The sequence below is a fragment of the Ictidomys tridecemlineatus genome, chromosome 3 (genome assembly GCF_052094955.1).
Source record: "Ictidomys tridecemlineatus isolate mIctTri1 chromosome 3, mIctTri1.hap1, whole genome shotgun sequence".
NCBI classification, from domain to species: Eukaryota; Metazoa; Chordata; class Mammalia; order Rodentia; family Sciuridae; genus Ictidomys; species Ictidomys tridecemlineatus.
This window is the reverse complement of record NC_135479.1, coordinates 17,809,086-17,831,168: the sequence shown is the minus strand read 5'-3', so window position 1 is coordinate 17,831,168 and position 22,083 is coordinate 17,809,086. Positions and strand designations below refer to the sequence as shown.

Here is a 22,083-nt window from a genome sequence, read left to right as displayed (position 1 = left end):
TGCAGTCTGGGACCCCACGAAGGGAGCGGGAAGGGGCTCGGTGCGCGAGGCACAGGTCCCCGGCAGGCTCCTCCTCCAGTGCCCCGTGGACCACCCAGAGGCCCGCGGCTAGTTTCTGAATGAGGACTGTTTTCCCTCCTCCCCGGGCAAACCGAGGGAAAACAGGCCCCCGGCGGGCGGCCGCGCCCTGGCTCCCAGCGCCCTGCCTTCCCGCCCGTCCAGGCACAAGGGGCTGGTAGGGCCGGTCCTGGCAGAGCAAGGGGGCGGGGTGTGACAAGGAGGGCCCGAGTTTGGGGCCCTGTCTGAAGGGGAGAGCGGCGGCTTCTCGCTCTGCCCGCGGCCCTCTCCTCAACATACCTCCCATCTTCCAAGAGAACTTTCTGGAAGGCCAATGTCCAGCGGGAGCCCCGCCCCTGTTCTCCGCTGAATGCCGGGACGGGGACAAGACCTATTAAGGTAGGCCTAGCTCCTGCTTAGACCTTAGGGACCGCTTGGCTTCTGAACTTTTGTAACTTTTTTTTTACTAAGCCTCCCTCTGGTCCGTGCCTGCCCGGTCTTCCCTGCTGGGCCTCCCTGGCTCCAGCTACCAGCCCGTATTTGATCTCGACCTGGCCACTCCAAGTGCCTCCTGGTGCCTGGACAGGGTTCAGAGTCATGGAGGACTGTAGCAGCATTGACCTCCAGCAGCTGCCACCACTTGGGTCCCAGGACCTTTCTGTTCTTGAGTAAGAAGCAATCTTGAAGGCCCTTGGCTAGAGTCCCTTAGACTTCTGAGCTCCCTCAGCCCCTGTCCACTGCCCCAAGCTTGGCCATCATTTGCCCCACTGGAAGCCACTGTCACTCTTTGGCCTCCATTGATAAAGATGAACAGCAGCAGGGCAGCTGGAGAAAGACTAAACTGGTGATGGGTTGCAGGGAGGATGCAGTCCTCCCCTTGCATGCTGCCTCTGTGAACCTGGGCAAGATTCTTAACTGCTCTGAGCCTGGGTTTCCTTGTTTGTGAAACAGGAATGATCCCTTCATCAAAAGGCAAGGCTGAGTTTAACAGTGGGGTTTAACAATGATTGACCAGATAAAATGTCTGACAAAGGAATGGAATTCAGTCAATATTGAGGTGCCTGGCCCCTTGTTTCATAGCAGAATTTCACACTGTATGAGTCTGATCACCTCTCCCCCAGTACGACAAATGAGACCTTATAGCTGAACCATCTAGGAAACTGAGGCTAGGTTCAGCCTCAATTCTCTGAAGCCTAAAAATATAGTAAAAGTTTGAAGGGCTTTTGACTCTCCTAGTGAAATTCTCTACCAAGACCCTTCCTTCTGGATTCTTGGTCTATAAGAGCCTCCTAAGGGATAGATAAATTCAGGCCGGGAACGGTGGGGCAAGCCCGTAATCCCAGCGGCTGAGACAGGAGGATTATGAGTTCAAAGCCAGCCTCAGTAGAAGCAAGGCCCTAAGCAACTCAGTGAGACCCTGTCTCTAAATAAAGTACAAAATAGGGCTGGGATGTGGTTCAGTGGTCAAATGCCCTTGAGTTCAATCCCTGGTACCAAAAAAAAAAAAAAAAAAGAAAGAAAGAAAAATTCAGAGGAGGGAAGGCTTTTCAGATAGACTTGATTTACTTGAAGCCCACACAAAGCTGGGGTGGTAATTTCCAAAACACCTGGAAACGTCCCAGAGTCACTTCTGCTTCTTTTTCTTTGGAGGCAGTCTGCACTGAACATGCCCATTACTACCGCCCTACCAACCACTTCATGCTCCTAGACAATACTCTGCTTCTCATAGGAGGCCTACTCCTCATAAAACGCCCTTCTGGCCAGGGGTGGGGGCACAGGCCCATAGTTCCAACTACTCAGGAGGTTGAAGGAGAATGGCTTAAGCCCAGAAGTTCCAGACCAGTCTTGGAAACAGCGAGATCCCCTCTCAAAAAATAATAATAAAAAGTGAAATCGTGGGCTGGGGATGTGGCTCAAGCGGTAGCGCGCTTGCCTGGCATGCGTGCGACCCGGGTTCGATCCTCAGCACCACATACCGACAAAGATGTTGTGTCCGCCGAAAACTAAGAAATAAATTAAAAAAAAAAAAAAATGAAATCGTTCGGGCTGGGAATATGGCTCAAGTAGTAGCGCGCTTGCCTGGCATGCATGAGGCACTGGGTTCGATCCTCAGCAGCACATAAAAATAATGATATTGTGTCCACCTAAAAGCTAAAAAAAAAAAAAAAAAATACTGGGGGGGGGAAAAAAAAGTAAAAAGTCTCTTCCTGCCACTTTGCACGAAAATTCTTCATCTTAAGAGCCAACTCACAAACAGCTTGGCTCACAAGCCTTTATGGGGATTTTCTTTACTTACCATTTTGGTTCACTGTGGTTTGGTGGCAGTCCATGAACAACCTGAAGCAAGTATGACATTTTATTAATCTTTGTGCCCTCTTAACTACCAAATGATGAAATAAGGGTTTGCATTAGGTGAAGGCTATTGGAAATAAAAGGAACTCAAACTAAAGTTCTTGAGGAACAAAAGGTGTGTGTGGGGAGGGAGTTCTGTTTCTGACAGAAAGAAAAACGGCATGGGGGTCACTTTAGCCAGAACTGCCACTTAGCTGTCAGGTGATCTTGGACAAGTCACTTAATTTCCACAATTTTTAAAAGATTTCTTTAAAATGGAAACAATAATTCCTGCCCTGCCTACCTCACTGGGCTATGATGAGATCAAACGGTTCAGTGCCTAAAAGAACCTCATCCAATCTACATCATTTGGAATGTAAGGAATTGCTATTATGGAATAAGAAGGGGTCACTGGGTGGGTGGCCTGGGGGAAAGTGGCGATTATGCCAAAGTGATTAACGTGGAGGGCTCTCCCGGATCTTTGGACAGAGTTTTGCGTCAGGGAGAATGCTTCTCACTGGAGAATCCCCCCACCCGACCCCCGCGGCCACGAATCTACCCCCACAGTCCTGGATCCTCATTTCAGGGCAAGGCTCTCCTCCTCATTAGGGAAGCCTCTGGCCCTGCTTCCCTACCTCCCTCCCTCCTTCTCGTTCAGCACCCACTGAGAAGAGAGGACCTTTGTGGATGACACCCCCCTTCTCTTCTAGAAACGCAAGACTGTTTATTTAAACTCATTCATTTCGAACCCCTTCTCAAGAATGATGCTCATTAGATGACCCAGCTTCCCCTGACCTAGCTGAGGAAATGTTTTAGGTCTCGGAAGTGAAGAGACCAAATCAGCCCCAGGAGGCCATTTTCTTCGACAGGAGCCGAGATCCGAGGGCGAGTCCTTCACCCCCACCCAGCGCTTTAGATCCGGCCCCGGGAGAGGCTCGGTCGCCGATCTCCATTTTGCATTGGCCCCTGGGGCGAAGACGGATCTCAGAGACCAGGCAGGGGTTGGAACTCGGCCACCTTCACCCAAGGGTTCCCGAGGTAGTCAGGGATCGACGTCACCCGGGACTCGAACCCGCTCTCTTCTCTCCGAGGCCTCGTCAGAGGCTGCTTCACGAGAGGGCGGTCATACTGTCTCTTTAAGGCGGCACTTTTTTATTCTTCATTTGTTTACTTCTTCATGCGCTTTTACGTTTTTTTTTTTTTTTTTTTTTTACAAAAACATGTTGACTATATCCTTCCGCAAATGTCCGGCCCAGGCACCAACAACCCACCTTTAAGCCATTGCTGTAGTTTTATGAATCGAGAGTTTGTAGTTGTGGCCAGCATCTTTCTTTACAGGATTTCTCCTCTTTTACACTTTAGGGACTACTTTTTAGGGATAAACCATTTTTTACTTTAATTAACAAATGTTTATCATTGTCGGAACCCTTCCGCTGATAACAGAATACGATAGTAGTCTTTAAAACGCATCTTTTCATAAAAATATTCTGTGTGGGCTCCCAAAGACCATGGAATCTTCTTGTATTCCTGAAGCAGAATGGTATGGTCCAGAACCCGCCCCATGTCCTCTGCGATTGGCCTTCCTTCCTTGGTGAGACAAGCGACTCTTGACCAATGGTCACTCGGGTTTCTCTAGCAAGGGCTAAGCGATGGAAGGAGGCGGCCTGGGAGACGCCTCCTGCGTGATCTGGGATTGGCTACGTCGCACGGCGCGCGAGGATGGCGGGCCTGAAAGATGGAAACTACGACTCCCGGCATTCAGTGATGGGTACTCCGTTACGCATGCGCTTGGGGGGGACGAACAGACTTCTATATAAAAGGGGCGCAGAGGGCTGGGAGGCAGCAGTTGGAAGTTGGCAGGTGGAAAGGCAGGTTGGGAGGGGAAGTCGGGGAAGGAGGCGGAAGAGGAGCTGTCTGAAAGGGGAGGAGGGAGGGAGGAAAAGAGGAGGAGGCGGAGGAGAATTGAGCTGAGCAGAGCATCGAGCCAAAGGGGAGATGAGTTTGTCTGTCCTCGGCTAAGGCTCCGGCCGGGCCTAGGGAACTGGGAGCTCGGGCTGGAGCGACACCCGTGGAAGTGGGAGGAGGTGGCTCTGGGACTTTAACCCCTTGTGGGCTCTGCGGCAGGGGATTTAACCCTTTGTGGATTCGGCCCCTCGGAGAAAGCGTCATCGGGTAGTTTTAACCCCTTCGGGGCTGAACTTAACCCGTTGGACTTTATCTCATCTTCTTGCCCAACTCCTCGATCGTGGGGGCATTCGGCGGGGAGGTTTGAAGCCCACCCAGTCCGCACGTTACGTACTGTTCCTGGGGCTGCACCCCTCGGACCCGCTAGCTGGCCGCGCTGTGGGCGCTTAACCCTTTACTGACTTGAGCTCCCAAGTTGGGATTGGAGTTTGCTGACAGAAGGACTGGCTAAAGGCGTCACTGCAGAAAATACAGACCGAAGAGAACTGTTGGACATATTTTAAAAGAAAAGATAAACCTTTTTTTCCCTTAAGGACTTACAAAATTCCTCAAACTTCGCGGACTCTTCTAGTCATGGCCGAACCACTCTTGTCAGAATATCAACACCAGCCTCAAACTAGCAACTGTACAGGTGCTGCTGTTGTCCACGAAGAACGGAACCCTGAGAGCCCCCCAGGCGCGGAGGAGCGGGTGCCCGCGGAGGACGGTAGGTGGCAATCGAGAGCGTCCCCCCAGTCGGGTGGCCGGCCTGGGCCAGAGAGGGAAGGGAGTCTGGAGCCCCATCCTCCTCCCCTGCAGACCCAGGCCTGTCCAGAATCAAGCTTCCTGGAAGTGGGCGAGAAGGGCCAAAATGGGGACGACATGTCCGCTGGCGGTGTCTCCTCACCGGCGGGAGGAGAACCGACGTCCGAGGCGCTTGCCCAGCCGTGTCATGACAACGAGGCCAACAAGTTGGGGGCTTCTGCCGTTGGGGGAGAGGAGGCGTGGGGACAACAGCAGAGACAGCTAGGCAAGAAGAAACATAGGAGACGCCCCTCCAAGAAAAAGCGGCATTGGAAACCGTACTACAAGCTGACCTGGGAAGAGAAGAAAAAGTTCGATGAGAAGCAGAGTCTGCGAGCTTCCAGGATTCGAGCTGAGATGTTCGCCAAGGGCCAGCCGGTCGCGCCCTATAATACCACGCAGTTCCTTATGGATGACCACGACCAGGAGGAGCCAGATCTCAAAACCGGGCTCTACCCCAAACGAACCGCCGCCAAATCCGACGACACTAGCGATGAGGACTTTATGGAAGAAGCCGGTGAAGAGGACGGGGGTAGCGACGGGATGGGAGGGGATGGCAGCGAGTTTCTGCAGCGGGACTTCTCGGAGACGTACGAGCGGTACCATGCGGAGAGCCTGCAGAATATGAGTAAGCAGGAGCTCATCAAAGAGTACCTGGAGCTGGAGAAGTGCCTCTCGCGCATGGAGGACGAGAACAACCGGCTGCGGCTGGAAAGCAAGCGGCTGGGTGACGACGCTCGTGTGCGGGAGCTGGAGCTGGAGCTGGACCGACTGCGCGCCGAGAACCTCCAGCTGCTGAACGAGAATGAACTGCACCGGCAGCAGGAGCGTGCGCCACTTTCCAAGTTTGGAGACTAGACTGAAACTTGCGGGGAGGGGGGCTAAGGGGACTTTTTACAGTGCTGGAATGTAACATTATATACATGTGTATATAAGACAGCGGACCTTTTTATGACACATAATCAGAAGAGAAAATCCCCCCGGCTTTGGTTGGTTTGGTAAATTTAGCTATGATGTAGCTTGCGTGCTTTCTCCTGTTCTTTAATTATGTGAAACTGAAGAGTTGCTTTTCTTGTTTTCCTCTTTAGAAGGATTTTTTTTTTTAATGTGTAAGTAATTTGACCAAGTTATAATGCATTTTTCTGTTTAAAAAAATCCCCTCCTTAAGCGGAGCTACAAGATGGCCAAATCTGAGAACCATTAAATTCATTCTAGTTATAATAAATTTAATATTTGTAAATGTAACATAGTTTCAGTGTGATTTCTAGACCTAACTCTTGATTTATGACTACATTTTTGAGGAGAGATGATGAAATAGTCATTGTCAGTTTGAAAAAAAAAAATGGGAGAATTTTTTTTTATTTGTGACCCCCCCCAATAATGAATAGGTTTTAGTATGCTTCAATATACAGTTCAGCCAAAATATAAATATTTGATTATCTTAAATACTTAAAGTGTGCTTGCTTTCTAGTGCCTTGGTTTTCTTTCATGATGTTGGAGAAATGTGTTTTGGAGAGTGCACAGAAGCTACAGTCAGAAGCTTAATTTTAATTCTGCTTCTTGATGGCCATTCAAGTCTACTAACATAATTTGGCAGTTTGTTAGGACAGACAACTAACAGCCTTCATTCCTACAAGTTGGTTTCTAGTAATTCTTCCCTCCCTACCTGCCTCCCCACCCCCATAGGGCAAGAAGTTCCTGGATGCTTGGATGAGGCTCTTAGTAAACCTTGCTTTCTTAGTACAAGCAGTGATTAGATTAGGTAAATTTATGGGACAGCTATTTCTTTCAGTACTGGGGTCTGAACCCCATGGCACTTTACAACTGATCTACATTCCCAACCCTTTTGATTCTCTGAGACAGGGTCTCTGTAATGTGCTGAGGCTGGCCTCACATTTCCAATCCTCCTGCCCTTAGCCACTTTAGTAGCTGGAATTATAGGCCTATAACATGGTGCTTGGTGGTGGCAGGTGGCTCTTTATGCTGAGATGTTTGAAGGTAGGGAATATTAAACTTACCAAGGACTTACCCTAATTGTCCAATACCTAAGTGCTTACACCAAAAAAAAAAAAAAAAAGTTGTCCCCCCTTCCATGAGGGTTGAACTAAGTTAGAAATGCACATCACTGTAAATCCAATGTAAAGCAGTGAAGTGGTGCATGGTTGTAATCCCAGCTACCTGGGGAGGGGGAGGTAGGAAGATCACCACAAGCATGAGGCCAGCCTTGGCAGCCTAGCAAGACATTGTCTCCAAAAAATAAAAAGGCATGGGGATTGAACTCAGTGGTAAAGTACCCCTGGGTTCAATCTCCAATATAAAAAGAAAAACTTCTAGTTAGATGAGGTTCTTGGATGCTGAAGGAAGAACCCTGCATGTTTCTTATACAGCAACTATTCTGTTCTGTCTCCTTAACTGTGCTTACAGCTGCTTTTGTTCTTGAGTAGCTCTGCTCTTAAAAAATGCAGGGTGGCCCTGAGAACTAATTCTTGTCCCAAAAATAGTAAAAAATTAAATGACTATTCTTTCCTGTCACCATGGTTTACCCAGTCCTCATTCACTTGTCCTGTTTCCCAAGGAAACTTGTTTAAATCATTAGCACAGGGGTTCCTTAACTTGGGGCCTTATAAACCACAGGGGGCCTTTGGGTCCCTGAACCCACAAAATTATATGTAGTCTTGTGTCATATGCACATTTTTTTCTGGGAATGGAGTTAAGAGTCATGAGATGTCAAACTCCTTGAAGGTTAAGAACCTCTGTAGGAAAAGGAGAAGAAACCCCTCCCTTTGGGAAGCCAGCATTTGAAATAGCAATAGTGGAGGTGGTGGGAACTTCAAGAATGCACCTTCTGATGCATAAGTAGTATATACAAATCAATAAATCAAGGGGAATTATGCCAGTAGGATGAAATGAGGGCCTTCAAAACTGGACTGCGCTCATCCTGTTCTGGTAGGCGGTTCACTGGAGACAATGTATTATCCATGTTTTTCCTTGGCCTAAAGATTACATTAAATGTCTATTTTGAAATAGTTTTCTTCGTGTTTTTAATTTTTCGTCTACTATGACATCATGCAGCAGCACAAGAAAAAATGTTTGGTGGAAAGGGGGCAGCAACAGTGCCCTCTGGCTTTACTGTGCAGAGCCATGCCTCATTTTGACTGCACTACAGGATGCAGCAGTGATAATCTCTGATTTTAGATCCTCTTCTTATGGAGGATTTAATTAGAAAGAACCTATTTCCCCTACCATTAGAAACATGAAATTTCCAAAATCAATCTTGGAAAGACTACTAATGTGTTTATTATCAGAAAAAAAAAGTGTTCTACTTTTAGGAGACAAGTCCAGTCAAAAAATATACAAATATTTAGCTCTAAGTAACTCTCAAATTTGATTTGAGTTATGCAACTTTCTCGGAATCTTGCTTTCAAAGGCACTTGCATTTCCCTATACTTATTGCATTTATGTTCTTAGAATGAAGTTTATGCAAAACATGTTTTCTATTAATACTTTCTACATTCAGACACTTGGCTAATCTACTGCTCTCCCAACAAAGAGGCCAAGTTGCCTATAGTAACCGGGTTGTGATGACAAATGATCCCCTAGCCAACTATGAGCCTTTCACTAAAGTCCTTTGCAAAACATTTTAACTGAGCCGTTCAAAAGAATGGGCTTACAAATTAAGACATTTCAGTTTCTTGCCTTTCTCATATTGGGACCTAGGTAACCAACCAGGGAAAATGGCTTCCCAAACTGACAAACTAGTTGGACAGAACTTTATCCTCCCTTGATTTTTTTCTTGGGCTAGCCTATAACAGAGGTCATTAGGAGACAAGGTCCTTCAGATTTCAATTTTGAGGGAGAGGACTAGGGAGTTCCATATTGGTTTAGTTCTGAAAAAAGGACTAGGTCAGCCTGGCATGGTGATGCAAGCCTGTAATGGGAGAAATAGGAGGCTGACACAGGATCACAATTTTAAGGCCAGTCTCTGCAACTTAGTGAGACCCTTAGCAATGTAGGAAGACTCTCTCACAAAGGGCTGGAGATGTGGCTCAATGGTAGAGCACCCTTGGGTTCAATCCCCAGTGCTGAAGGAAAAAACAAGGGAGTATATCTAAAAATAGGAAGCAAAAGACTAGGTATAACTAGGAATTAGACAACCAGGGTCCTAGTCATATCTTTGATATGAACTAACAGTGAAATCCTAGACACATCTCAAATTCTAAGCCTCCTTATTATCAACAAAACAGAAGTAAGCATTGCCATGCCTACTTCATATAATTGTAAGGATTTAAAGAGCACAAAAGATACAGTCAGGGGGCTAGGGCTGTAGCTCAGCAGTACAGTGCTCGCCTAGCACATGCAAGGCCCTGTGTTCGATCCTCAGCAACACATAAAAATAAATAAATACAATAAAGTATTGTGTCCATCTACAACTTAAACATAAATATTAAAAAATAAAAAAGACAGTCAGACACAGTGGTGCAGGAGTGTAATCCCAGTGATTCAGGAGTTTGAGGCAAGAGGATCAAAAGTTCAAAGTCAGCCTCAGCAATTTATTGAGACCCTGCCTGAAAATATAAAATGGGCTGAGAATGTGGCTTAGTGGTTGAATACACCTGGGTTCAATCCCCAGTACTAAAAACAAAAACAAAATTAAGATACAGCCGGATGCGCTGGCACATGCCTGTAATCCTAGCATTTTGAGGCTGAGGCAGGAGGATTCTGAGTTCAAAGCCAGACTCAGAAAAAGCTAGGCACTAAGCAATTCAGTGAGACTCTCTCTCTAAATAAAATACAAAACAGGGCTGGGGATAAGGCTCAGTGGTTGAGTGCCCCAGAGTTCAATCCCCTATACCCCCAATCCAAAAAAACCAAAAACCAAAAAAACAGGTATACAGGGCTGGGTATATTTGGGTATATGGGACAATGATGGAGTACATGCATGATGTCCTGACGGAGGTGTGGGGAGCGGAGGTACTACTGGCATGATTATTGATTCTGTTTAATCATTTTGCTTAAACTTCCTGAGCAGATGCCCAACAATTTGATTAGTGTTTCAACTTTTAGGGGGGGAATACTTGAGCTTGAACCCAGGGGTGCTTAACCACTGGGTTATACCCCAGTCCTTTTTATTTTTGAGACAAATGTCTGACTAAGTTGCTTAGGATCTCACTAAACTGCTGAGGTTGGCTTCAAACTTGTGATCCTCCTGTCTCAGTCTCCCAAATTGCTGCAATTACAAGCAAGTGCTACTGTGCAGGCCAGTGTTTCAATGTTTGCTTCACCAAGAATAAAATAAAAATCCTCTTCTTGGGAAATGTAAATAAATACAATTTATCCTAATGATTTTAAAAGTTAGAACTCAGTAAAAAAGTTAGATCAAAGAGGGACTCCATAGAATTAAAAACAAAATCCAAAACTGAATAGTCTACCTTCAGAAACTCAAAGGCTGACTGTATTTAATCAAACATTAGATAGTGTCGTGAGTGTTCCCTGGCCATTTATACTCCTAATAGTTGGTGAAAATATTCACAACAGTGTGGTGAAAAGTAGGCTATAATTAAGACATTACTTGCATCTATCTACCTTAAATACTCTTGAGTTCATGGGGCTTTATTATTTTTCTGGGGGGGGAGTAACTTTTTCACATTTACACAGGCAAGATCATGAGAATATAAACTTCACTGACTTTTTCATACAAAGAATAAATGGTGTTATAAATAAAAATGTTTATTTTAATTTGTATTTTTTTTTATTTTAGTTCTACCACTGACTGAGCTAAATCCCCAGTCAGAAAAGCAATTTTAAAACAAGAAAAATGTCAAAATTTGGATCCTGAACATCATCAGAGTTGCTGACTGAAGGGTAATAACAGTCATTCTTTGCAATTGGAACAAAATATATAATCTAGCAGGCAAAGATTGAATCTTTGGCCAACTTTTGCCAATTGTCTTTGAATACTGGAAACCTTACCCTTATGGTTCTTGAAAAAACAAAATGTTGGGCTTAGGCAGATCAATAACTCAGCCGTTACCATCTTCTCAAGTAAATTTTTTCTTGGTTTTACTTAGAGGAGTTCAATTATGACAAATGATAAAATAACATGGGTAACAGGAGGAATAATCCTAGTGGTTCATTAATAAACCATTGCACGCCAACAAAATTCAAATGGTTGAGCTACTACAGTAAATCGTCAACTCATTTGAAATACCTAGTGTGGTTGTTCCCTCAAAATAACATCAAGAGCAACTACACTGGGCCTAATTTTTTTTCAAGTAGAGCAAGAATTCAGAAGAAATTATAAACTCTTATCTAAAGCTGTATTCTTTTAATCACAACCACTGACTTTGTGTGAAGTGTTAAAAGTCCTGGATCAGCTGGACGAAGTGGCAAAATCCTGTAATCCCAGCAGCTGGGGAGGCTGAAGCAGGAGGATAGCAAGTTCAAAGCCAGCCTCAGCTACAGCAAGGCACTAAGCAACTCTGTGAGACCTGTCTCCAAATAAAATACAAAATAGGGCTGGGGGTGTGGCTCAGTGGTTGAGTGCCCCAGAGTCCAATTCCCAGTACCAAAAAAAAAAAAAGTCCTGGATCTCCCCTGGGCACAGTGGTGCCTGACTGTAATCCCAGCACCTCAGGAAACTGAAGCAGGACTGCAAGTTCAAGGCCAGTCTCAGCAATTTAGTGAGGCTCTAACCAATTTAGGGAGACCCTGTCTCAAAACAAAAAAAAAAATTTAAAAAGGGCCAGGGATGTAGTTCAGTGGTAAAATGCCCCTGGGTTCAATCCCTAGCCCTAGCAGCACCAGCACCACTCCCGTCCCCGCTCCCCAACTAAATCCCAGTCTCTAGGGAACAAAGGTACATTCCAAAAGAAAACTATGAAAACAAATCTTGAGTGCTCTATACATAAGAATTTGGGAAAACTACAGCAAAATCTCTCAGTTAAGGCTAGAGCTTGTTCTTGCCTTCAAAGAGTAAGAGGAAGACATTAATTTGGGGTTCTGAAACTTGATATTTAAAAAAAAAATTTTTTTTTTTTTGGACACTGGGGATTGAATCCAGACCTCTGATCTATTATTAAGCTATATCCCCAGGTCTTTAACACAAGATCTTGCCAAGCTGCTGAAGCTAGCCTCAAACTTGCAATCCTCCTGCCTCAGCCTCTCAAGTAGCTGGGATTTCAGGTGTGCACCACTGCACCCAGCTAAACATAATTCTAAATACCTGAATAACCCCAGCACAACTTTCCAGTAAAGCAAAACATCAAAATTAGGTATGGAAGAAATATCTAATAGGTCAGTTTCATCTTCCTCTCTAGTTGTTACTCTACACTGCACATTTTAAGCTCTTTTTAGTTGTGGATGGACACAATACCTTTTTTTTTTTTTTTTTTTAATGTGGTGCTGAGGATTGAACCCAGTGCCTCACATATGCTAGGCAAGCTCTCTACCACTGAGGTACAACCTTAGCCCACTGCACAACATCATAACATTTTTCTCCAGCACATGACAGGCAAGTATTCTTACCACTGTGCTGCATTCCCAGTCCTTTTTGACACAGGGTCTCCCTATGTTGCCAAGGCTGGCAGCTCATACATTTCCTTTTACTTGGATGGCTAGTCTTTTCTGGAAAGCCATGGTCATACTTGGGAAGACAGGCTTCCCAACTTTTTTTTTTTAATTTTTTTTTTGTAGTTGTAGATGGATGAATGCTTTTGTTTTTTTTTATGTGGTGCTGAGGATCGAACCCAGTGCCTCACACATGCTAGGCAAGCGCTTTGCCACTGAGCCCCAGACCCAGACGCCTTTTCTGTTGTTTTGGCAGCACTGGGGACTGAACCCAGGGCCTCAAGCATGCCAGGAAACAACTCTATCACTGACATGTATCCTAAATTTTTTTTTTTTTTGGTGGTACCAGGGATTAAACCCAGGGGTGCTTAACTAGTGAGCCACATCCCTAGTCCTTTTTTGTATTTTATTTAGATAGGGTCTCACTGAATTATTTAAGGCCTCGTTAAATTGCTGAGGCTGGCTTAAACTCCTGATCCTCCTGCCTCAGCCTCCAGAGCCGCTGGGATTACAGGCATGTGTCACTGCACCCAGCTTGCATCCTAAAAACTTTTTGAGAAGTTGGGAGGTAGCCTGACATCATTTTCAAATTAGGAAACTGAGGCATACAGGCTTGTAGAAACTCATTTGTAAGGGGAGAGCTGAGGAGGAAGTTGAAGGTCTGGTTGGACATTGGATGAACAGGCTCAACAAATGACTGGCCTCATCATCAGGATTTGGCCTCTAGCCAAGCCAACCAATCAGTGGTAGTGTGTACAGAAATAGAACTTTTTAAGTTCCTAACCTCCAAGCATAGGCCTGTGTTTTTGTGCAGTAGGTTACCAGGGGGCCATTAATAAACTCTTTTGTTTGTTTGAGAAGGCAGTCTCACTATGGTGCCCAGGCTGGGCTTAAACTTGCACTCCTACCTTGGCCTCCCAAGTAACTAAGCACAAGAATGCACCACCATGCTTGGCTAATAAACTGGTTTTATTCCCAACTTTTTTACAAAGGAATGGAAAAGCTTCTAAGTCAACCTTTAAAATGGTTAACTTTTATTTATAAATAACAAATTTCTGTACCTGATGCAGTATCACCACTTAGCATCCAAAGGTTTAACTAGAATGCTTCACAATGGAGGATGAATCACAAGAGGCTGATCCTCCTCCAATAAATTCTTGAGAAAAGAACTACAAAAATAACCCTTTCAGCTCCTATGACTATTTGATTCCAACTTAGTAAACTTACTCATCTTCTCTTGATCAGTGTATAGTTGAATGTGCCCAAAATCAAACTATAGGATGAATCAAGTGTACTGACGTTTCAGTTAGGAATTAAGTGGTTCAAATTTTGGATTAAGGACCCAGTCAAGTCAGGTATGGTGGTATACATCTGTAATCCTAGTTATTCTGGAGGCTGAGGTGGGAGGATCCCAAATTGAGGCCACCCTGGGCCACTGAAAAGACTGTCTCAAAATAAAAAGGACTGGTGAGTAGTTCAGTGGTAAGGCACCTCTGGGTTCAATCCCAAATACTGAGGGGTGGGGGGAATACTTCTCAAGGGTGAATCTATTTTTGCAGTCCAGTTTTAAGATTTCTCTGAGGGGCTGGGGATGTGGCTCAAGCGGTAGCGCGCTTGCCTGGCATGCGTGCGGCCCGGGTTCGATTCTCAGCACCAAATACAAAGATGTTGTGTCCGCCAATAACTAAAAAATAAATATTAAAATTCTCTCTTTAAAAAAAAAAAAAAAGATTTCTCTGAGAAGCCAGGTGCAATGGTATCCACCTGTATTCCAACAGCACAGGGTGCTGAGGTAAGAGGATCACAAATTCAAAGCCAGCCTCGGTAATTTAGCAGTTTTTTTTTTTTTTTCTTTTTTTGGTATCAGGGATTGAACCCAGGGGCACTTAACCACTGCACTACATTCCCAGCCCTTTTTTATATTTTGTTTAGAAACAGGGTCTCCCTGAATTGCTTAGGGCCTCACTAAATTGCTGAGGCTGGCTTTGAACTTGAGATCCTCCTGCCTCAGCCTCCTAAGAGCTGCCAGATTACAGGCATGCGCCACCATGCCCAGCAATTTAGCAAAGTCTTAAAACAGATAAGCTGGACCCTGTCTCAAAACAAAAAATAAAATGATATGGAGATGTAACTCATTGGTAAAGCATACCTGGGTTCAAACCCCAGTACCAAAAAAAGAAAAAAAAAATCTCTGAGAACATCTGAGGAGTGGAGGAAGAAAAGAGTTAAAGCTATGAAACTGCCACTCCTATGACTTAAGGAAAACTACTAATAGGAGCAGCAGCACTCCAATTCTGAAGAAATTTTCAGGGTTCTTGGTTTTTGCTATTAAAGTCAAAGGCTTAGGAACAATTTAACCATCTGTAACTAGTAATGATAATTCATCACAAGGTACCTACAGAGGCAAAGTTCCCTGGCCAGTCACCCGCCTACTTCAGAGCCTACTTAGGCATTATTTCAAGTGACATTTTAGTGACAAACTATGATTTAGAGATATCCCTGAGTCACAAATCTCTCTGAAATTTAGCTCTCAAGCAGTAGGAAATAAGATGGTTTTATCTGGCTGCACTTGGTATAGCACAGGCCTCTGATCCCAGTGCCTCAGGCTGCTAAGGCAGAAGAATCACAAGTTCTAAGCCAGCCTGGCAACTTAGTGAGATCCTGTCTCAAAATAATATAAAAAGGCTGGGGATGTTGCTTAGTAGTAGAGCAACTCTGGGTTTAGTCCCCAGTACTATCCACCCCCCCACACACACAAAAAGAAGTTTAATTCAATACAACCCCACATCAAACTTTTTCAGTCTTTAAGAAGCTGATACAGCTATAATTTAGGGTTGAGTTTATTCATTCAAAACAGGTTTCCCACACCTCCTAAATGCCAACTATTTAAGTAGATCAAAATTGCCATTCCTACTTTTGTGGTTTTCAGATCTACAGGAGATTCTCTCTTAACAATGCATTAGTGGCATGCAAAATATTCCCCCATTTTGTTTAGTCTGTGAAACAAAATTCTTTAAACTGGAAAGATCTTGTAGTCTTACAGAGATTACATTGGAATTAGTTCTTTTTTCCCTTTAGGAGAGCAGCCATTCCTTCACAAGTTACAGCTCGGATTTCAAAACGTAAACAGATGTTTTTTAAGCATCTCAAAAGGGCCATTCCATTTTTATTCTGGGCCATGGTGATTCTGAATTATTGTGTGTTCCAACCCCGTAAAGGGTTGATCCTCATCCTTTTGGTGTAAACTTTCAAGAGAAGTGGGACAGCACACTTTAGGAGTTTCCAAAAGTGGCTGGCGACGTGTAAGGCCAGGTCATTCCGAGAACCCGGGCTGGATGGGAGAAAACTTGAGGGCAAGAGTGCTCAGAGATCCCCAAGCACTGAGGCTGCAGGTTTTCTTCCCACTGTCCCCCGCCCCATCTAGATGTCTCAAGGGAATTGATGGTTGCTACAATACTTAGAGGACAGTTCCTTTTCGCAGCCCGGGAGGCGGGGTGGCTTTGGTGTATGGGGTGGGGGTGGGGTGCGGAAAGGTGCTCCGGACTCAGCCCTCGAAGCCTTCGGCAGACTACCTCATTTGGGGCACAGGGGACCAGAGCGGCAACCTCCGCCCTTCCCCTTGGCGCCAGTGCCTGAAATCTGGCGTCTCCCCTACTTAGACGAAGTGGGGGTCCCGCTAAGCTGGGCCCCGCCACCATGCCCAGGCCGAGTGGGGGTGGGGAGAGGCATTGGCTGAAATCGGTCTCGAGACCAGCGCCCCAGTGGGAGGACAGCAAAGGGTTGGCGTCTCCCCAGCCTCTGTCCTGTTGGGGTCTCGGGAAACACGCGATAATCAGCCAAGAATCCCGCCCTACGTGAGCGGCGAAGCTGCGGGGCTGCCGGGACAGTTTGAGGGCCGGGCTCGGCGGGAGAGACTCCAACCTTCACCCTCCCCGGCCCCTGGTCCCACTCCCCGCCATCTCCCGACGCCGCCACTTCAGACAGCCCACTCGGCCCGGCCTCTCCCCGCGCCCGGACCACCCCCCATGGGGTGCTCTCACTGCGCAGCGAGTCCCTCCGCTGCCTCCTCCCAGCCCAAAATGGCGGCGGCGGCCACCGAGCTTCTCGTCGCCTTCCTCAAGGGCCTGGGATCCCTCCGCGCGCGTAGCCCCTCCCCCCTCAGCCGGATCTATTTTCTGCCCCGTAAAGATTAACGCCATCAATGAACTCTTTAATTGAGTTCGGGATGGGTGGATCCGGTTGTGCTTCCGCCCCGCTAATCGTTGAAGAAAGTGAAATTATTGGCAGATCATTTGACCAATCAAAGAAGACAGCGGAGAGCGCGGGACGCCACCCGCGCAAGGGTAGATGGGTTTTAGAGTTCCGGGTGTGGTTGTTGACGTGACAGGACCTTGGGTTGCATTTCCAGTCTGGAAGAACTACAATCCCCAGCAGGCCTTGCGCTTCAAGGCTGTCCCCTCCCCTCAACCTTAGTGCCTGAGCAGCTTGGTCAGAACTGCTGCAACTGCAGCAAGAGGTAGGGCTGAGGCGTTGGGAATTTCACAGACAGGCGGTCGCACAGAAAGACACACAGAGGTAGTCGTGTGCATAGCTCTTGACAGCAAATAGGTCAGTTCCACCTTTGCAAAAAACCTCCCTTCCATGGTTATTTCCCCTTTTCCAAGAAATCCATCCTTAACCCAGTTGGGTTTTCCCTCCCAGCTGCATGTAGTGCGAAGACTTCTCTTTTCCTCTTCCTCTCTTTCCCGTCCTGAGGAGAAGGAGGGAAGCAGGCCAGGCCCTGTAGACAAAAAGGCCTCAGCTCAGGCTCTCCGGGGTCCCAGTCTTGGTTGCAGAGACTTTGCCTTCTGGATCCCTGCCTGGGGAGGAGGTGGAGTCGGGACTGCAGTGGAGACTCAGGGCTCCAAGAGCTTGCACCCCGTTTTCTTGGAGCCACAAACCCACCTCGTTCCCAGTCCTTCCGGGCAGTCACGTTTTTGGCAGAGAGCAAAATTTAGTCTTACGTTTCCTAGCTGCCAACCCAGGCCTCAGTGACTTACATGAAAAGGCAGCGTAGGACATTAGCCCTGGCCCGGGACCTTGTGGAACAGGGCTAGGAAGATAGCCCCTTAAACCCATTTGGCCCCACTCTGGCTGGAGGTGTGAAAACCAGGACATGAAGGCAGGCTTTAGGGCCTTCGTTTAAAAATAATGGTGGGCAAGCCTGGTGCTACAAAATGGCTGCCGCTGCCCGGACAAACAATTCCTGGGCAGCCAGATTCTTCCTGAGAATTTTCCTTCAGGACTTAGGTTTCTGTTGTTGTTCAAAGCAGGTGTGACTAGTTAAAGGCATCTGCTGAAAGACTGGGAGAAGAAAAAGATGGCCACTCTGAATCAGACCAACTGTAATACCAAGTCACCAGCAGCCCTGGAGGAGGCCAAGGTAAGCGCCCACCCTCCAAGTCACTTGGGACCTGCCTTCTGGGATCCTAGCTTCTTGTCTCAGATGTGTTGATAGATTTGAAAAACCTGTTTTTTAAATGAGTCTCTTATCCCTGGGTGATAGGTTAGGTGCTAAATTTGTGTTGTCTCACGAACTCCTAGAAGCCCTTCAACGTAGGAATTATTTCCAATTTACAGGAGCTAAGGTTCTGAGAGCTGAAATACCTTTTCCAGAATCATGCTACTGACAAGCAGCAGATCCAGGGTTTAAACTTAGGACCTCTGACTGCAGGTCCTTGCCTTGATCTCAAGGACAAATAACTTGGTTGAATATTTGCCTTTTGGCCAGGCTAAGACCCAAGTCTACAGCAGGAAAAAGTATGGGGTTCAAATTTTGCAATGGAGTTTAGGGGTTAGGATTGTTTCGTTTCCTCTTCCTTGGATTAGGCTATAATCCAAGGAAGAGGAAACAGACTGATATCAGGCCCTCAGAGAATACCTTCTGGGCTGGCAGCAGGAGCCCAAACCCTCCTGGCTAATGCTTTTTCACTACCCTTCTGTACCCATTCTCTCCTGGCCCACTGTTTCCTATAGATCAGAGATTTGGGGGTCAGAGAAGCTTCCAACTTATCCTGCATAACCACTTTCAGTATTTCTTGGATTTGTTGAATTTGGAATTTCTGGTATGTCAGGGCTACCAGGTTCAGAGAGGGCAAATGACTCACTCAGGTCACACAGCTTATCTCTGATATTGATAATGGTAGTAGAGGGATAAGCCTTCAGGAGGGAGGCAACATGTGGGGCTTGGTGGCAGAGCTGGCTTGGGTTGGGGGAAGGATTACCAGGGGACATTTATTGAGGGCTGGGAGCAGGTGAATGATTATGACACAAACAAGCCAACCTGCTACAGAGTTCTCTGTGGCCTTGCCTCTTGTGGGTGGGGCAGCAATTCTGTTTTAGTTGGCCCAATCCCCTGGTGGTTGAGGCCTGTCATTCATGATGGGTGATCTCCCTGTAGGTAAAGTAACACAACACACACACATACACACTCTTATTCAAACATACCTCCTTTCCCCTGAAATTCTCCCTAAGGTCTCAGCAATACAAATGAACAGTCCTAGTTCTCCAGGGCTGCCAATACCACATCCCTCAAAACACTTCCTACACTTGTAGGGACCCATGCTCAGAATCATGTTGTGTTTTATAAAACAAGATGCCAATTGTTGTGTTTATTATTAGAAATCCCTCAAACCACAAACTTAGAGCAATTTATCCCCATCCCCCACACTCAGTACTCCCAAGCTCACCACAACATAGATAAGCAGATGCCCTGAGCACACATATGCTCTCTTGACAGATCCTTTCCACCTCTTGCAAGTTCTGGAACTCTGCAGAAAGGAGTTGACCCTTCCTTTCTTTGGTTAGGACCTCTTTCTGCCACTCACACAGAAGAGTGATATAGCCAGGCATGGTGACACACACCTATAATCCCAGCAGCTCGGGAGACCGAGGCAAAAGGATAGCAAATTCAAAGCCAGCCTCAGCAACTTATTGAGACCCTGTCTCAAAATAAAAAAGGGCTGGGGACTTGGTTCAGTTGTTGAGCATCCCTGGGTTCAGTTTCTGGGACCAAAAAAAAAAAATAAAAGAGTGATACAACTCTGCCTGAGATAAACACACTCCATCTTATTTACCTTAGAAAAATAGAGTCTCATTTTCCAACATCTTTTGGATCCCTTATAAGCTTTAAGCACTTTTTTTTTTTTAAGAGAGAATTTTTTTAATATTTTTTTTTTTTTTTTGGCGAACACAACATCTTTGTTTGTATGTGGTGCTGAGGATTGAACCCGGGTCGCATGCATGCCAGGCAAGCGTGCTACCGCTTGAGCCACATCCCCAGCCCTGGCTTTAAGCACTTAATAAAAAATTTTTTGTGGGGAGGGTTACTGGGGATTGAACTCAGGGGCACTCAACCACCGAACCACATACCCAGCCCTATTATTTTATATATTATTTAGAGATAGCATTTCATTGAGTTGCTTAGCACCTCAGTGTTGCTGAGGCTGGCTTTGAATTCACGATCCTCCTGCTTCAGCCTCCCAAGCCACTGGGATTACAGGCGCATGCCTGGCTCATTTAACAAATATTTCTTGAGCACTTGCCCTGTTTCATGCATTGGGTAAAGAGGTGAACTGAATAGACAAGACACATTCTCAGGGGAAAGAAGGCCAATGATAAATGATAACACGCTAAATGCTTTGTGGGATGTTAAGTGCATGATGTGATACAAAGTCACTGGGGAGGGGCTGCCTTCGGTATGGTGGACAGGGAAGGCCTCCCTGAGTAGGGAGCACTGGAACTGAGCCCTAAAGGATGAGAAAGAGTTGACCATGCAAAGAGCTGGAAGCAGGATTGGCTTTATGATTTGTGGGGTCCCTTGTTCACAGGTTATTAAGGACTTCAAGACAGGGATAATAGCATCAAGCTAAGCATGGGGGTTTTCTGAATGTGGGCCTCTGTGCAAGCACGTAGGTTGTGTTCCCACAAAGCCTGCTCCATTTGAAAGACATGCTTTTTGGAAAGAGGGAAAAGCAAGTTGGGTTTCTGATCAAGCAAGTGCCTCAGGGGCCATCTTCTATCCCAGGTTGCTCCCTCTCCTCCATTCATTCAGACAGTATTTGTGGAACTCCTACTCTGTGTCAGATATTGTTCTAGGCATTGAAATGATGAGATAATACTCAGGTAAAATGCTGCTCTTCCGGTGAGTTTACTTGGGGACGGTTGGGGCACAGACAGTAGACAGGTAAATGATTGCAGAAGGGTGAGGGAATATAGAATGACCAGGTGAGTTGTGCGGGGCTTCAGGCTGGGTGGTCAGGGGAGGGTTCCATGGCCAAGGATAAGCTGCTTGTGATCCAACTTCCCTCCCCACTTTCTCTTTAGACCTCTGGTGATTCGGGGAGCCCCCAAACACCCACTAAGTCTCTTGACTGTGGCAGTTCCCCGTCCCTGACACCACGAAAAAAGAGCCATTCAGAGGATGAAGATCTTGCCCAGGCTGCCGGTGGCCTGAGCTGGAACTGTGGTGGACCCCAAACCCAGAGCCCAGGGGGTTGCTCAGTAGAGGCCGTGCTGGGCCGGAAGAAGCACCGGAGGAGGCCATCCAAGCGCAAGCGGCACTGGAGGCCCTACCTGGAGCTGAGCTGGGCGGAGAAGCAGCAGCGTGATGAGAGGCAGAGCCAGAGGGCCTCCAGGGTCCGCGAGGAGATGTTTGCCAAAGGCCAGCCTGTGGCGCCCTACAACACCACCCAGTTTCTCATGAATGACCGAGACCCCGAGGAGCCCAACCTTGAAGTGCCACCCTATGGGGCGTCCCACCCAGGTTCCAGCGGGGACAGTGAGGCAGGGGACAGTGACGGGCAGGGCCAAGATCATGGCGAGTTCCAGCAGAGGGACTTCTCTGAGGCCTATGAGCGCTATCACACTGAGAGCCTGCAGGGCCGCAGCAAGCAGGAGCTGGTAAGAGACTACCTGGACCTGGAGCGGAGGCTCACGCAGGCCGAGGAGGAGACGCGGAGGCTGCAGCAGCTGCAGGGGCGCATGGGCCAGCAGCCCTGTCGCCAGGTGGAGGAGCTGGCCGCCGAGGTAGAGAGGCTCCGCACTGAGAACCAGCGGCTTCGGCAGGAGAAGGAGATGTGGAACCAAGGGGGCAGCCGCCGCCATGAGGAGCCAGGCACCTAGGGGTGCCCCCCAGCCAGGTGGACCTTGTCCTGATTCTCAGCCACTCAGGCCAGCTGGGTCTCAAAGAGACAGGTGGCAAATGAAAAGCACTCTTGAAATCACCGTGCCCCCTGAGAACAGCTGAAACAGGTTCAGACTTCCACCTTTTTTGTCATTTCCACAATTGGTTCTTTGATGTCATCTTACTTTTTACAAAAAAATTAAATGGTTTTGCTGAGA

The 22,083-nt window shown here is 46.8% G+C and overlaps 2 protein-coding genes across 3 annotated transcripts; both read left to right on the top strand.

Annotated features, from left to right (window-relative positions):
* Window positions 1-4,238: 4,238 nt before the first annotated feature.
* On the top strand, window positions 4,239-8,162 carry Hexim1 (HEXIM P-TEFb complex subunit 1). The gene has a single exon (XM_005328139.5). The coding sequence runs from the start codon at window positions 4,927-4,929 to the stop codon at window positions 5,992-5,994; it is 1,068 nt and encodes a 355-aa protein (XP_005328196.1). The 5' UTR covers window positions 4,239-4,926; the 3' UTR covers window positions 5,995-8,162.
* Window positions 8,163-17,111: 8,949 nt separating this feature from the next.
* Hexim2 (HEXIM P-TEFb complex subunit 2) lies at window positions 17,112-22,083 on the top strand. 2 transcript variants are annotated; one of them, XM_013359903.4, is made up of 3 exons: window positions 17,112-17,218; window positions 18,015-18,124; window positions 21,067-22,083. In XM_013359903.4, exons 2-3 carry the CDS (start codon window positions 18,062-18,064, stop codon window positions 21,862-21,864), a joined length of 861 nt encoding a protein of 286 aa, XP_013215357.2. In that variant the 5' UTR covers window positions 17,112-17,218; window positions 18,015-18,061; the 3' UTR covers window positions 21,865-22,083. The 2 variants fall into 2 exon arrangements, with proteins under 2 accessions (XP_013215357.2, XP_005328197.2); XM_005328140.5 differs by having other exon boundaries at window positions 17,154-17,310.

Excerpts from the sequence above, each read along its gene's own strand:
- Hexim1 (XM_005328139.5), top strand. The coding sequence starts at position 4,927 with ATGGCCGAACCACTCTTGTCAGAATATCAACACCAGCCTCAAACTAGC.
- Hexim2 (XM_013359903.4), top strand. The coding sequence starts at position 18,062 with ATGGCCACTCTGAATCAGACCAACTGTAATACCAAGTCACCAGCAGCC. Across the intron at positions 18,125-21,066 it reads CAGCCCTGGAGGAGGCCAAG|ACCTCTGGTGATTCGGGGAG; the intron begins GTAAGCGCCCAC and ends CTTTCTCTTTAG.